Consider the following 16,979-nt stretch of genomic DNA (forward strand, 5'->3'; position numbering starts at 1 on the left):
TTTACTGGCAATCAGTTGCACATTCTGATTGCTTTAATTCGACAGTCAGCATCTGCCAATTCTATCCACCTACCAGCTGCCCATCTTCCACAGCGGCCCTTCCTCACAGCTCATCTCTCCCCCACCACCAGCAGCCGCAGATGGGTTGTGGCATACTTCAGTCACTTCCCTTTGCAACTGAATCCACTGTTTTTCTTCACTGCTCCTCATCCCCAATATCCGTGATGGTTTATTGTCTTTCTTCAGTAAACGAGTGCTAATGAGAACAAAGTGATTGTTACACCGGATCCGATGCAGCATTTTTAAAAAAACACAATAAGCATAAAGAACAAAATAAAAAATAACAAGAACACAATACATATAAAAGCGACCCTATAAGACACAATGTACAATTAGCTGTCGTTTACAGACTGAGTGCCACCAGCTCTACATCAGTTACTACTCTTCCCTCAAATATTCAAATACCTAAGCTAATATTTACTAATATCTAATTTCCCGGATGTGGTGCACACAACCCTACGCCTGGACATTGTACTGTGGTCAACGGAAGACAAGAAAATAATTTTGGTTGAGTTGACTGTGCCGTGGGAGGAGGGATGGGAAGAGGCCCACGAGAGAAAGGCCTTGAAGTACCAGCCCTTAGTGCAGGAGTGTAAAGACAAGGGATGGCAGGCATGGTTGTTCCCTGTGGAGATCGGCTGCAGAGGTTTCCCAGCCAAATCAGCATGGTGGTTGTTGTCAGATCTGGGCCTGGGCGAAAGGAGCAAAAAACAAGCAGCTCGTAGGATGGGGGAAGAGGCAGAACTAGGTTCTTGTTGGATTTGGAGTAGGCGAGAGGAGGGGAGCTGGAAGCCAGGAGCAGACGGGCAATGATTTGGCCACCACTGCCGGCCCACCAACTGGAGGGTGTCGTGGTTAAGGGTTGAAACACTCAGTGAAGGTTAGGAACCACCTGATGACATCTGCTCCCGGCTGAAGGCTACGGTTACCTTATAAGGTAACTGGAGAATGCACCCTAACAGGTGTATGTAACAAGTAGTGGAGCCTCAGGACTCAGACCACAGGTTCAGGAACATTTAATACCCCTCAACTATTAGGCTCTTGAACTAAAGGGTTAACTCAACTCCACTGGTCCCATCATTGAAATGTTCCCAAAACCTATGGACTCAATTTCAAGGGCTCCTCAGCTCATGTTCTCTATATTCATTGCTTATTTATTTTTTATTATTATTTATTTCTTTTTGTATTTTGCAGAGTTTGTTGTCCTTCGTCCACTGGTTGAACACCCAGCTTGGTGCGGTCTTTCATTGATTCTGATACGTCTATTGCTCTATGGATTTATTCAGTATGTCCACATGAATCTCAGGATTGTATACGGTGACATAGATGTACTCTGATTACTTTGAACTTTGAACCACTTGCCATTGACCCATTACAGTAACACCAACCTGACTGTGTTCCTCTTTCTCCTGGATCAAGTTGCTGTTCCTACCAATATTTAGACTTTATCTAAGGTACGCTGCAAGTTTGCTCTCCTGAGAATTCTCCCCGTTATCACAAAGCGACAGGGATGGCTTCAAGCAGCAGCAGACCGTGGGTTAAGAATATTGTTGAGAGGATTCAGAATTCAAGTTCATACATGTGTGAAATGCAACCCAACATACCCGAGGGTGGCCTGGGGGCTGCCCACCAAGCATCATCACACAATCCAGTGCCAACATAGTATGCCCACAATACTCAATAGGACAATACTAGCCTGCAGTGACAGTCAAACACCAACAAGTACACAACAGATTCAGAATGTTAAAGGGTTGATATGTTTGTCCCTGTGCTGAAAAGTAGCTTCACTCTAAGTAATTTCTCGTCTTAACTGTTTAGAAGCTGGCTGGAGCTGCTCATTCCCTGAAACTATTCCCAAGTGCACATTAGGATTGTATCTTTAAGATTCTCTTATGAAATGTTCATTTGTTGATAGATGTGGGTCTTGCTGGAGAGGGTAGCAATTTATTGCCACCACTAAATGCACTAGAACTGAGCAGCATTTCAGAGGGTAACTAAGAGCAAACTGTCACATACCAGGCAGACATTGAAAACTTCCTTCGCCAAAGAACATTAGTCATCCAGATGGGGATTTTCAGTGATCTATTACTTTATATTTTTTATTCCTTATTTATTTTGCAACTTAAATATAAATTTCCTTGGTACTGTGGTAGCAATCTCTGAATACTAGTTCAGTAACTCAACTACTATGCCTCCGTGTAGCACTTGTACCAAGATTGAAAGCTTCTTCTACCCTGTAAATGTTTTCGTACTTGGTGTCGTTTGGAGTCGGACAATTGAGCAATATGGAATAAAACGGTACATTAAGTTTTACAAGCCTGTTCCTTTTCCTGCTGTTGATCCAGGCTTGCCGTGATTTAAAAGAGTTACTTATGCAATTAACCTTCTTTATTAGAATCAGTATTGTAATTCAAAAATGCAGCTTCCTTAAGAAAACTATATTTTTCACTTAAGTACGTTAATCAATTTTGTCAGGTTGCATGCAGGGTTTTGCTGGGTTATTTTGAACCGGGGTATTGTTCTCAAAGTAAAGGGTTGGCCATTCAGGACAGAAACGAGAAGAAATTTTCACAACTTTGGGGCAATGGATCTTTGGAATTCTCTACTCAAGAATACTCTGGAGGTTCACTTGCTTGGTATATTCAAGGCAGGGATTGACAGATCTTTGGATATGGAGTGAATTAATTGGTACAGTAGAGTGGCACTGGGGTAATAGTTCAGCCATCTTCTCGAATGCATGCTAAGGATACAGTAACGCTGGAGAACAGTAGCTGAACATCCACACGCCATTTGCCATTTAGAATGCCTGGAGCGATTGGATGTGATAAGATCTGGCGACCCCATCTAACTTCCACTGTCTCAGTATTCAAATGATGGGGCAGTTAAATAAACATAGCTGACAATCATCAGTCAAGAAGAAACGTGAATAACCTTAGTGAGAAAATCCACCTGGTCCTCTCAGGCATGCTTTACTTACTGTCACGTTTCAAATCTCTCACACACACACACACACACACACACAATCAAAACAGTCGCAGCAACTCATTAACATTCATGTATAATATTGATGCCTCTAACTCTGACTAAATCGAGGAATGAGAAGTAAATAATAGATGGAGATGATCCTCTTTCAACTTCTAAATAATTCCAATGCAGAAACTGGTTTCACAAAGAAACACTAACTCTTCAAAAACTAAGCAACACACATCAAAGTTGCTGGTGAACGCAGCAGGCGAGGCAGCATCTCTAGGAAGAGGTACAGTCGACGTTTCAGGCTGAGATGTCGACTGTACCTCTTCCTAGAGATGCTGCCTGACCTGCTGCGTTCACCAGCAACTTTGATGTGTGTTGCTTGAATTTCCAGCATCTGCAGAATTCCTCGTGTTTGCGTCTTCAAAAACTAAGTTAGATTTCAGCAATCATCGTTACTTGGTGATGAGATCCATCTTAATTCAACGATAAAACCAGTAATCCCTATCTATTAATTTGTTACCCAAAAACAAACCACCCTTCCCATCTGGGACATCAAAGATACTACAGTTAATGACAGTTCTTAGGCCTAGTTACAAATCTTGGATTAAGTCTCTATTCCTCATTTTAATTTAGCCCAGGGTATTTGACTAGTTCAAACTGTTCTCTAGCATTTGCCATTCCTGTCCAGACAGCAATACCAGTGTTTACCTGGAGGGGTGGGGATCTTTTCAATGTTGGTTATTACAAAGCAGCTAAAAAAAAAAGCATAAAGGAATTTGCCGACTCCATGGTTTCTGGCTGCCCAGCACATTCCAATGACAGGGATGGAAGGGGCCTGGGAGACAAGAGCGGTGCCTGGTGTTTCACAGATTCCTTTTCTGATTGACGAGATGTACTGCCTCAGCTTCTGCTCATTACAGCATATTTAATGGCTTAAAGAAAGGGAACCATTTGCAAATGTAATGTATGTTTGCTCTATGGGGTGTTGGTTTATATATCAAGCTAACATTGACAATGCCACCGAGAAAGTTAAAAAAAAGATGAGAAAAAAAAAGTCCTTGGGTTCGATTTCTCGTCCCTGGGAAGTTTGGGTGTCATGGCAACTACATCTACTGCCAATGGAACAGCAGAGAAGCCTCGGCCAGAGTTACCAACTTCATCACTTTCTTACTGTCTTCTAAGTGCTAATGTTGAGCAAGGGAAGAACCTTGGTTTCTGTTTGACTCTGTCACAGGCGTGCTCACTGGGTTGGTATTTATAATTCATCTCCAATTACCCCAGAGGTGGTGCTGAGTGTTCGTTTTAAATATACGTACGTGCACGGCTGACTGATGTAGGAATGCAAATATATTTCCAAATGTGAACGCGTGTAGAGCATGGATAGGAAGTTGCTATTTAAGAGCATGGTCTACCAGTGTGCATGGTAATCCCACATATATGCTGCCCTTTGATTATCTGAGATGTCGAAGCTTTGGAAGACGACACTGAGGAAGCCTTGACAAGTTGGCAAAGTTTGGACCTGGTTTGAAAGAGGGAGAGAGGGTGCAAATGGTTATCCTGGTGAAAGGGGACCAGTTAAACCTGGATGGCGTCAACGTTTGAAATTTAGAGTTGTGCCTTTGGCCCATCATGCCTTTGCGTATGAATTACACTAAGTTCATTTATCAGACTTGCTGGAACTTGAATCGTCCAGCCAAGTGTAAATGTTCATCGCTCTTCTTATCTGTGCCATGTTCACGGGTTTAGGCATGAGTACAACTGTCCACTGGACTACTGTATGTGACTGAGGTTAGGATTTTCACTGTGAACAGTGGGGAGTGCTGGACAGCAGAGGAACCTAAGATTACCAGCACAGAGTGTTGCCACAGGTAGGCAGGGCGGTGAAGAAGGCCTTCACCAGTCAGAGCACTGACCAAAGAATATGGGATGTCATGTTGCACTTGTACAGATATTGTGCAAAGTGATGGTCACCCTGCTATAGGAAAGATGTCACTAAGCTGGAATGAGTACTAAGAAGAGCTATGAGAATTTTGCCATGACTTGAAGGGCTTGAGTTACAGTAAGAGGTTGGGCAGGATAAGACCTCATTCCTTGGAGTTAGGAGACCTGACGGGAGTTCTTATAGAGATATATAAACATAGTTAAGTTGAATGCACACAGTCCTTTTCCCAGGGAGAGTAAATCAAAAGCTAAAGGTCAGAGGTCTGTGTAGGAGGAGAAAGGTTTATGAAGGACCAGAGTGGCATCTTCTTTACACAGATGGTGTTTCCACATGGAATGACCTGTCTGAGAAAATGGTTGAAGCAATTACAATAACAACGTTTAAAAGATATTTTGACAGGTAGGTGGAGGAGGAAAGGTTTAGGGGGATATGGGCCAAATTCTGCAAAATGGGACTATTGGTTACAATGGATGAGTTGGGCTGCAGGGCCTATTTCTCTCCTGTCTCACTCTCTGACCCCATGAATACTGGGAGTTGGGATCAACCACGCAGACTCTCATTAGCGCAGAAATATTAGTCCACATCCTGAGACAAAATCTGAACTGTATGGTTCATCATGTATAGAAAAGAACATTACAGTCAATGTACTTCAGAGATGCAAAAACACAGGGCAGTCAGTTTGTGCAGCGTAAGCAGTAACATGATAAAGAGCAGGTAACCATATTTAGAAATAACAACTGCAGGGGGATAAGGAAATAGAGGATAACTCTCCTGTTCTTCCTGGAAGTAGTGTGACAGGTCCTTACTGCTCACATCAGGGAGCAGATTTTTAAATGAACTTTTTACATTTATTTCTACGGGAAATGCCGCCGTTTCCCTGCCTAGCTGTCTGTCAGAGCTCTATCTCTTGGGAAGGCTCTGCTCCGGCCCGGCCACCTGACCAGATTCCACCACATGGCCCTCAGCCGCGCTGAGGGTGACGCTGCCCATGTGACAGTCGTGGCAACACGCTGGCGTAGCAGTTGGCACATTATTTCACGGTGCCAGCGACTCAGGATCGAGTCCTGCCACTGTATGTAAGGAGTTCGTACATTCTCCCCGTGGCCACCTAGGTTTCCTCCGGTTGCTCTGGTTTCCTCCCACAGTCCAGAAAGACGTATAGTGGGCACGCTCTGTTGGTGCTGTTAGTGTGGCTACCCAGCACAGTCCTTGGTGACTTGGTTTGCCTCCATCACACAACGCAGTTCCGCTACTCGGCCGTGAGCCATATGCTGAAAGATGGAATCAATATGGACGCGTATCCATGGGTTCGATGGAATCCAGTAGGCCAAGTAGCCTGTTGCCATGCTGTATGACTCTGGGTATCTATTCGCTCTGTCGCTTCTGCGCCTTAGATTTGAATTTGGTAAATTCACGATGTGCTGTCAGCAGATATTGAGGAACAGCTCTATAAAAAGGTATTCGCCCCCTGCTACCTCCCGTAAAACCGCAAATCCATGTGTGCTGACATCACACATCTGGGTAGATTTTGACTTCTAACAGGATTGAAAATCCACAGAAAGGGAAAAGGGGCCGCTCGTTCTCTTTTGCCCATTTTACAACATACTCTCCAAAATGGCAGTGATCGTAATAAAGCAACACACACACAAAACGCTGGAGGAACTCAGCAGGCAGCGTCTGTGGAGAAGAGTCAACAGTTGTCTTTTAGGGCCCAGCCCCTTCATCAGGACTGGAGGAAAAAGATGAGAAGTCAGAGGAAGAAGGTGAGGGGGGAAGGGAGGAGGTAATACAAGTTAGTTGATAAGTAAAACTGGGAGGGGGAGGGGTGAAATAAAGAGCTGGGAAGTCGATTAGTGAAAGAGACAAAGGGCTGGAGAAGGAGGATATCTGGCAGGAGAGAACAGAAGGCCATGGAAGAAAGGGAAGGTGGGGCACCAGAGGAAGCTGATGGACAGATAAGGAGATAGGTGAGAGAGGGAAATGGGAATAGGGAATAGTGAGGCGGGGGGGCAATGACCAGAAGTTTGAGAAATCGATGTTCATGCCATCAGGGTGAAGCCTATTCAGACGGAGTATAAGGTGGAAGGTGGTCGTGGCCCGACCGACACATCAGTCCATGGCCTCCTCTACTGCCACCGCGAGGCCACACTCCGGTTGGACGAGCAACACCTTCCATGGCCTTCCGTCCTCTCCTATCAGATCTCTTTCTCCAATCCTGGTGAAGGGTCTCAGCCCGAAACATCGACTGCTGCCTGGCCTGCTGAGTTCCTCCAGCACTTTGTGTGCGTTGCTTGGATTTGCAGCATCCCTGGGTTTTCTCGTGTTTGTAGAGTGGTCATTGTGATCAGATCATGCACTCTGTAAAGAGCACATTTGTTTCTTTTATCTATCTAACTTGGTTGGGCTACAACGTATAGGACAATGGGGAGAGCGTATCTCATACCTGGTCAATGGCATCTGGGTTTTCGGACACATCAAAGATGACCGCAGTTGCTCCTCTCTGGACTGCCCGCTTTGCCTGCAAAGCAAAGCACAATATCCCTGAGTACAAATTGCATTTCAGACAACAGAAAGACAGTTCTACTGCAATAGTTAGCCTGTTAGTGATTCTGTTTTCTCCAGTATGATATAGGACATAAGTAATATTGCTGCCTCAGGCAAGACAACCAGTGCTGTTACAGAAATACAAAGCAGACAAGAACTTCTATCTTTTCCATCTGTCCTGTCCTTTCAGAACGAATCCTTGCTTCTGTCTTCATGGCTATATAAAGGCTGCTGTGACAAACACAGAAGAATTGACACCAATATTTCACAAGGCTAGGATTTGTAACGATCAAATGCTATTCCAGAATGCACTGGGGAAGCTAAGTGAACAAACTGCCAGTAATAGTACTTTGATACTGGGTACTACACATCACACCAGGGCTGGCAGTAATAGTGGTGCTGATCGTCACTCCAAAGCTGTAAACCTCCATCCAGATGCCAACCCAACTTTCTCCCATAGACTCCATCTAGTCCCACGTCAGATAATCCTCCGCCCCTTCCCATCCTTAAACTTGACAGCCAGACACAGCCACATTGTGTCCTCTCAAATTCACACGTGTCTTTGCAATAATACTCCAGAATAACTCATTTTGCATGAAGTGTTTCAGTGTGAATGTGAGAAAGCAAGTACTCATTTTCTTTACAGCAATGGTGACCAGCTAATGAACAACAGGATTGGGTTGCCCTTGATGCTGCATTCCCCACTCACCCCAACCTCTCATCCACCGTCAATGAGAAGCTCTGATTAACTCCATTGGCTGGGCAATTGACGTTACATGGTCCCAAAAATTGAATCTATTGTTTGCGACTAAATTCCATGCAGTGCAGTGCTTTTATCAAGGGAGAAAAGGGTGAGCTGAAAGATAAAATGTTTTGATTAGTATTTGTGTACAGACACAGGATAGACCATCTGCTTCTGATGATGCTGATGTCAATCGTTGATACTTGTTTATTTGCTCCTCGTTACCCTGGGGACTGGAAACAATTTCAGTCCGAGGTCCGTAACCTCAACTACAGCAACAATGGAATGTTCTCCCTTCTTTGGGTTAAGATGTTCACTAGGCTGCTTATCGCAAATGAGTGTGTCATCGACAAATCAAGTCCACTCATAGATTCTAACAACCAAGGCACCCCACAGTCTAGTCATATTAAAAGGGCAACATAAAATAAATGCAGGTATTTAGGCTTTTGCAAGGTGACTGTTAAAGTCAAAATGAAAATAAATGTATTATAAAAGTACACATATAACACCATATGCCACCTTGACATTCACTTTCATGCAATTACATGAAAATATAGAAATAAAGCAGAATTTATGAAAAACTATATATAAGTAAAAACAGACAAAAAACAAAATGCAAAGACAAATTATACAAATAAAAATTAAATAATACTGAGAACATCAGTTGTAGAATCCTTGAAAGTGAACACAAAATACCCTGCAGATGCTGGGGTCAAAGCAACACTCACAACACGCTGGAGGAACTCAGCAGGTCGGGCAGCGTCCGTGGGAACGATCAGTCAACGCGTCGGGCCGGAAAGTGAGACTGCAGGATGTGGAGTCAGTTCAGCGATGAGGTGAGTGAAGTTATCCATGCCAGGCAACTAAGTTCACATTCAAATTTATTGTCATCCGGGTGGGCTGCACAAGTAAACCTGACGAGACCTCGGTGGTGGCAGGGTGTCGATTAGTCTCACTGCCTCAGGGAAGGAGCTGTCACCCAGCCTTGCAGTCCTAGTCCTGATGCTTCTGTACTTCCTTCCTGATGGTAGTGGGTCAAGGAGATGGGTGGTAGGGATTCTCAACAATCCTTCATGCCCTTTGTTTACAATGCTCCTGGTGAATATCACAAATGGGAGAGGGGGTGTGATTCTCTCAGTGGTTTTTAACTACCCTTTGTAGGGTCTTACTGATGCCTTGACACTTCCATACCACACAATGATGCAGCTAGACAAGGCACTTTCAATGTTACGCCTCTAGAAAGCTGTTAGAATAGGGGCAGGGGGCCTTGCACACCTCAGTCTCCTCAGAAAGTGAAAACACCAGGTTGTTTAAAAATACTATGATTCTTCCTGTTGAATTAGTGCCTAATAACCAAATTATTCTAATAATTTTAGATTAGAAAGCTAATCAGCTTATGTTGGGTAAAACCACCGTATTTATTGCAATTTAAAACAATGCATTTTAACTTACCATCTAGCTATATGAATAGCTTCAGAGAGATTAATTAAAACATCAATAGCAGATAGTGTCTCAATATGGCTGTAGATTACTAATGTAACAACACTGTCCTGTTTACCAATCATTGGATACTGGAGGCAAGTCTCACTCACATGGATCTGCCCTCTATGAACCGTAGAGACTGTAGCTAACTCTAGGTTTAATCATGCAGCAGTAACTGTTACTGTTGTCAGCCTCTTCCATTAATTTCAGACATTATGGTGATAAGTAAACTCTTACCTCAAACCTTTAAGCTTTTATTTAAATTGCATTTCAAGGAGAAAAGAAACACAAGTCATCCCTGGATAACAAACGGGTTCCATTTTTACAGGCAGCCAGAAAATACACACAAAATAAAATTACTCGATGTGGTAACTAAATCCTTCAGTATTGTCATGAATGACATCAAAAACACATAAGAAAGAGCAACTACTAAAAGAAAAGGGAGGGAATTAGTTCAGCCACTCATATAAATGGACCCATGTTGGACTTTTGAATTTAATAATATTATGAGAACGCATTGCAGACATCCCACCCTGCAAAAACTCATTTCAGGGAGGTAGCTCCATCAATTGGCAGGAGACTTCCGGGAGAGGTGGGACGTCTGCAATAGAGTAGCTCCTTAGCAGCCGGCCAGCTAGTTTAAATAACGTTAGCTATGTTAATGAACAAATGACACCAGTTAAACTCACCTCAACATGTCTTTTACATTTTAACCCATCATGGGCAATAGAAAAGTCACTGTTGCAAACAGTGCAGTGAGCAACACTGTCATTATTTTGACCCCTATTAGGCAGGGGTACACTTTAGTGTAGTCTGGGGTGACGTACGTTTCATAATTTTTTTGGAACACTCTGCCATGGCGCGCTCTCGCTCGCGCGCTCTCTCTCTCTCTCTCGTGGTCGCTCTCGCGCTCTCTCTTGCTTTCTCTCACTTGCTTGCTCTCAAAAAAATTGATTTCTGTGATATTGTATATAATTTGCGGGCATCAGGGAGCCACTATCAATATGCAGGAGACTCCTGGAACTTCCGGAAGAGGTGGGATGTCTGGCATTGGTATGTCGATGTGTTTGTAGGTAACTTGGGGATGGCCCTTGCACAGAGAAAGGATGCATGGGGTAGGTAGATTAACAGAGTGCGTGCAAATTCCTTGGCCGGTGAAGACAGTTGTACAGAGAACTGACTGATTGGTTTGTCCCTTTGCTGTTGGCTGGCTCCCTCCAATACTCCTTTACATTTTTGCTCACAATCAGGGGTTAAATGAATGCTGTCTGCCTGCAGGTCTCTGTGTTGAAATGTTGAGTTCTCTTCCCTCTAACGCTAAGTCTGAACTTGGGCTTGTTTGATAGGTCCACATCGCATGACAGAGTCCTCATCTCAGTCAGTAGGTGCCTCCGGGAGAAATAGAGAGAGGTGTGGGGATGGCGGCAGGTAGATCAGTGCAACACACACAAAATGCTGGAGGATCTCGGCAGGCAAGGCAGCATCTATAGCAAAGAGTCAACAGTTTCTCAGCCCAAAACGTTGACTGTTCACTCTTTTCCACAGATGCTGCCTGGCCTGCTGAGTTCCTCCAGCATTTTGTGTGTGTGTGTGTGTGTGTGTGTGTGTGTGTGTGTTGCTTTGTTTTCTGACATCTGCAGATGTTCTCCTGCTTGGAGATCATTGCATCAATGGGGAGACCACGAGATCACAAAAGAGCAAAGTTTAGACATCTTAGTCTGTCTTCGCCCTTGACAGATGCAGGGCATTCCCTACCAGTACAACTAAATTGTGTACACATCCATATCATATTTCAAAGCCTTCTCATTAGAAAGTGATGGAGAGACAATGCAAATTCGAGCCACAAGAGATAGGGTCAATTGAGGAACTTCCATATGTGTTCACTCCGACTTCCCTATTGAGAAGAACAAGCAGTGTATTAACACAGTGTTGCTCACTTCTGACACAGCTGATCAGATACAATACCAAGCTCACATCGGTCTTCGAGGAATCTTGGCCAGAAGTCACAGAGAAGGAGGAAAGGGAACTACATGGAACACTTTGCTCATGAACAAAAGCAACATGGTGGTCTCCAAACCATCATGGTACTCACAGTGTAAAAAACCATAGAACCATAGAACCACAGAAACATTACAGCACAGAAACAGGCCTTTTGACCCTTCTTGGCTGTGCCAAACCATTTTCTGCCTAGTCCCACTGAACTGCACCTGGACCATATCCCTCTATACACCTCTCATCCACGTACCCGACCAAGTTTTTCTTAAATGTTAAAAGTGAGCCTGCATTTACCACTTCATCTGGCAGCTCATTCCACACTCCCACCACTCTCTGTGTGAAGAAGCCCCCGCACCCCCCCAACAATATTCCCTTTAAACTTCTCCCCTTTCACCCTTAACTCATGCCCTCTGGTTTTTTTTCTCCCCTTGCCTCAGTGGAAAAAGCCTGCTTGCATTCCCTCTATCTATACCCATCATAATTTTATATACCTCAATCAAATCTCCCCTCATTCTTCTACGCTCCAGGGAATAAAGTCCCAACCTATTCAACCTTTCTCTGTAACTGAGTTTCTCAAGTCCCGGCAACATCCTTGTAAACCTTCTCTGCACTCTTTCAACCTTATTTATATCCTTCCTGTAATTTGGCGACCAAAACTACCTCAATACTTCCCAACATGCTTTTTTTTTGGGAGAGGAATGAGGTGTGAATGGAAACGAACTTGACTTCAAGAAAGTGGAATTTTTCAGGTTATTGAAATTTTACATGATCAAGAAATCTGTTGTGTTCAGCTCTGCTGTTTGTGATTCCAACTGGACAGGATTGGCCTTTGCAACAGGCAGCTGTGGTGAGACAGCATCCTTTTCACAGCATTCTCCTCCTTGGGGGGAGAAGGAAATCAGTGGTGCAACGCATTACTTTGGCAGTAGGGGGCAGTCAATCCTCACTTTTGACAGAAGATGTGGGATTGTGCCTTCTCGACCCGGGCTACCTTGCAGGTATTAAGGGCTGAGACTTCCTGCAACTCCTCCACACCTGAAGTCCCTTTTGGGTTACAGGTACAGATTCCAAATTGCAGCACAATAATTACCGGAAATGGCCTTTTTGTAACTATTTAAGACCCTTGCCCAGGGTTCATAAATGACTGCAAGCATTCATTCATAAAACTGGCACATCTACACAGGATGCCAGAACTTGCCTGCACAACAAATGCAGGTAAATTGTTGTATAAAACTTTCGCCCGTAAGTAAATCTGCACGACTAAAAGTAAATTTATATCATGGTGACATTCAGCATTTTGTGGCTCTCTGCGCAGTCGACTGAACCTTGAAATGATTTCAAATGCCTTAAAAGTGTGGCTGTTCAGTGCCGACAATTGCTTGCACTTATATAGTGCCTGTAATAGGGTAAATGCTTCAAAGGATTGATACCAGTTTATATGTGAAATTGATCCACCCATAACACAGAAGGGACAGAGTTAAGGCTGGCAGCTCAGAGCTTAGGGTCTAAAATGAAGTGGGAACCAGCACAGACTTTGTACTGTAAGTGATGTGAATCAGAGTCATACAGCACAGATATAGATCCTTGTCCCAGCTTGCCCCGCCATCCATCCAGCACTCATTTATTGGGTAGATGACCCACATTCCAAAGATGTACAAGTTAGGTTTAGTGAGTTTTGGTCATGGTATGTTGGCGCTGACAGTGTGACGATACTTGTGGGCTGCCCAGCACGATCTGCACCGATTTGATGTAAATCACCTCACTCTATGTTTCGATGGACATGCGAAAAATAAGCTAATATTTATTCTTTGTAAATCTAGTCTCCAATCCTGAACTAATCTGTTTTCGTTCCCTCCACATTCCATCAAATCCGGCCAGATGCGACCACTCACTGACACATAAGGGGGAAATTCACAGAGGCCATTGCATCCACCGCCATTTCTTTGGGATGCCAGAGGAAACAAGAGCTCCTGGAGGAAATGTATTCAGTCTCTGAGACAGTGGGCAATTTCTACACACAGAGTACCAATGATCCAGGTGAGACCACACCTGGAGTATTGTGTGCAGTTTTGGTCCCCTAATCTGAGGAAAGACATCTTTGCCATAGAGGGAGTACAAAGAAGGTTCACCAGATTGATTCCTGGGATGGCAGGACTTTCATATGAAGAAAGACTGGATGAACTGGGGTTGTACTCGTTGGAATTTAGAAGATTGAGGGGGGGATCTGATTGAAACGTATAAGATCCTAAAGGGATTGGACAGGCTAGATGCAGGAAGATTGTTCGCGATGTTGGGGAAGTCCAGAACGAGGGGTCACAGTTTGAGGATAAAGGGGAAGCCTTTTAGGACCGAGATTAGGAAAAACAACTTCACACAGAGAGTGGTGAATCTGTGGAATTCTCTGCCACAGGAAACAGTTGAGGCCAGTTCATTGGCTATATTTAAGAGGGAGTTAGATATGGCCCTTGTGGCTACGGGGGTCAGGGGGTATGAAGGGAAGGCTGGGGCGGGGTTCTGAGTCGGATGATCAGCCATGATCATAATAAGTGGCGGTGCAGGCTCGAAGGGCCGAATGGCCTACTCCTGCACCTATTTTCTATGTTTCTATGATCCAGACTGACCGTGGGTTACCGGAGCAGTGTGTGAGCTCTGACTGCTCCATGACTGCAAACTCAGGAAAGAAAACTCGGACTAGTCGGAGGTAAGAGGTAAACCAGGCAAGGCCTTTAACGTCAACAGTGCTTGCACCTCAATGTTGAGGAGAGTGTACCCATAAACTGAAAGAGATTATATCTCATTTGTTGCCCTGCCCACCAGGAAAGAACAGGAAATGAAAGTCAGAAAGGTACAACAGATATTGGTTTGGTCTATTAGCCACTGCTTGCTTTAAGAAAGCACAATCCTAATAGTTCTATTGCCTTGCATTATCCATAAGGCCTGGCAAATTTTAACTCTTCAGTTTTCAAAGTCAAAGTAAGTTTATCATCAAAGTACGTATATGTCACCGCACACTACCTTGAGATTCATTTTCTTGCAGGTGTTTACAGGGAAATATAGAAATATAATAGAATTTATGAAAAACCATACATTAACAAAGACTGACACCCAATTGCACAAATAAATAAATAGATCACTAGATTGATAGACATAACTACCAAATTTGACAATATTACCTCAATTTCAACATTATGACCAAATCTACACCAGCTCATTGCAAAGTAGAATCATTTATTACTGGGTCTCACTGTTAGTTCTATTGCCAATACTCCTGACCAGAAAGCATACAGTTCAAATCCATCAGACTTCACCAAAGTCTCAATGGCTGTCCTACAATATTCTGACTCTTTACACAAGAATATATGAATAGGCTTGCACAGCAGCACTGAAATTATCATTATCTGTACTTCTTCTCCTGTAAACACCTGTATGTAGGTGAATCTCACAGTAGCAACCAGAATATATACACATGTACTTGGATAATTTTTGAAATGTACAGCCTAGTTTTGAAAACTATAGGCTAGGCCCCAATGCTTCATTAACTTCTGCCTCGAATACAGACGAAGGCCTGACTTTATCTCAAACACTCTCGCTCATTCTCTCTGCCGAGCGTGGGAGAGTGTTTGCGAGTCTGTGAAGTATCTGAGTGTATGTGTGCGTATGTGTGTGGGTGAGTCTGTTTAGATGAATTTGCATATGCCCTACAGCTTTGGGACTGTTTGTCTACGCTGGATGTATTCATGAATGTTGTAATACTTATGCCACATTTCCCAAGCCAGTCAATAATTACTTTGTCTATTATTTTACACACAAATCAATTTAAGCGTACAAGATAAACAAAATGTTTTCATGCCATCCTGAACCCCCCGTATGGGAGACCTATCCTCATTTTCTGGAGTCTCGGGTACTATTGTCGAGGGTTGAGAGGGTTAGTATGCAAACTCACTTCCCCAACCCTCCAAGTAAAGACTGCTGAGTTTTCTGCTGGTTTCCTCCCTCTTTGACCTCCCTAAAGTTGGTAATCAAGGACCCAAGAGGGTGGGGGTAAGCAAGAAATTGGGCTTTGTGGTCACAGAACTTACAAGGCAGATCGCAGCTCACATTTTTTCCCTTTTTGATGTCTGCTAACTCAGTTAATAATTAACGGCTCTAAGTGAGGGGCTAAAAGAATCTTCATTAAGGCTATCACTTCAGGTCTGAAAGTGTAGAGGGGGTGGTGGGAGGGATGGGGCAACTATTTCCCTTTAGGCACATCCCAGCCCACCCAATAATTGTGTTTCCCTCCCCCTACCTCCGAAAGGCAGGTCTAAAGTCTTTAATGTTCAAGCTGTCACACTATGCACGACCCACCTCTAATTACAGGATGGTTTCTTGCAGGTGCATTAAATATGGAGAAAGAAAGCCTGGCACTGTTAACCCTTTATGTGCCAGAGCCCAGACAATGCCTCAGGTTTGAGGGGGTGTCTCTTTGCATATTGTCACATCATGATTCTTGCACCCAGTGCAAATAAATTTGATGATTCGTTTGTGCAAATTAAGAAACAGCAGATATGTAGAAGTTGCAACATAGAATTGGGCATTTTGACACAACCAAGTCAATGCTGCTGTCTGATCTTTAAACAAATAAGCAGACCTAATTACCATGATTTTCAGATCACACCAAGCCCTCTAACTGAATAGCGTTTCCTCAGCCTTTCAATTAGCTGGTTGCTCAGCCTTTGGCAGAATCAAGTTGTGGCCATGACCCAGCAACACAGGACATTCTGCGCCTTTGTTGCTGCCTGAACGTCCAAGTGTCTCCAATCTTCGTTGTTAACTTCCAAACTCGCTGATGGCGGTACCCCAAACTCCGAACAGAAGGCAGGCCAAATGATCGGCCCTTGTGCCAACTCATACCTCCTTTTCATATGGACCTTGCACTCTTACCCTCGATGTCAGTACGATCAAGGACTTGATTGTGGACTTCAGGAGAAGTAGGTCGAGGGAACACACAGTCTTCATTGATGGACCAGCAGTGGAAAAGGTGAAGTCTCAAGTTCTTGGATGTCAAAATCTTAGGTTCTATCCAGGGCCCTACATATTGATGCAATTATAAAAAAGGCACAACAGTGGTTGTACTTCACTAGGAGTTTGGAGGAGACTTGGTATATCACTAAAGACTCTAGTAAATTTTCCAGATGTACTGTGGAGAACATCCTATCTGGCTGCATCACCATCTGGTACGGAGGGGCCACTGGACAGGAT

The 16,979-nt window shown here is 43.8% G+C and overlaps 1 protein-coding gene across 2 annotated transcripts in view; it reads right to left on the reverse strand.

Moving 5' to 3' along the window:
* The window catches only part of znrf3 (zinc and ring finger 3), a 247,536-nt gene that overhangs the window by 37,415 nt on the left and 193,142 nt on the right, over window positions 1-16,979 (reverse strand). For both annotated transcript variants that reach the window (XM_063034302.1, XM_063034301.1), the window contains exon 3: window positions 7,419-7,493. In XM_063034302.1, the coding sequence (XP_062890372.1) occupies window positions 7,419-7,493 (75 nt within the window). The remainder of the gene's footprint in view (window positions 1-7,418; window positions 7,494-16,979) is intronic.

This window comes from Mobula hypostoma, chromosome 27 (genome assembly GCF_963921235.1).
Source record: "Mobula hypostoma chromosome 27, sMobHyp1.1, whole genome shotgun sequence".
In the NCBI taxonomy this organism is placed as follows: domain Eukaryota; kingdom Metazoa; phylum Chordata; class Chondrichthyes; order Myliobatiformes; family Myliobatidae; genus Mobula; species Mobula hypostoma.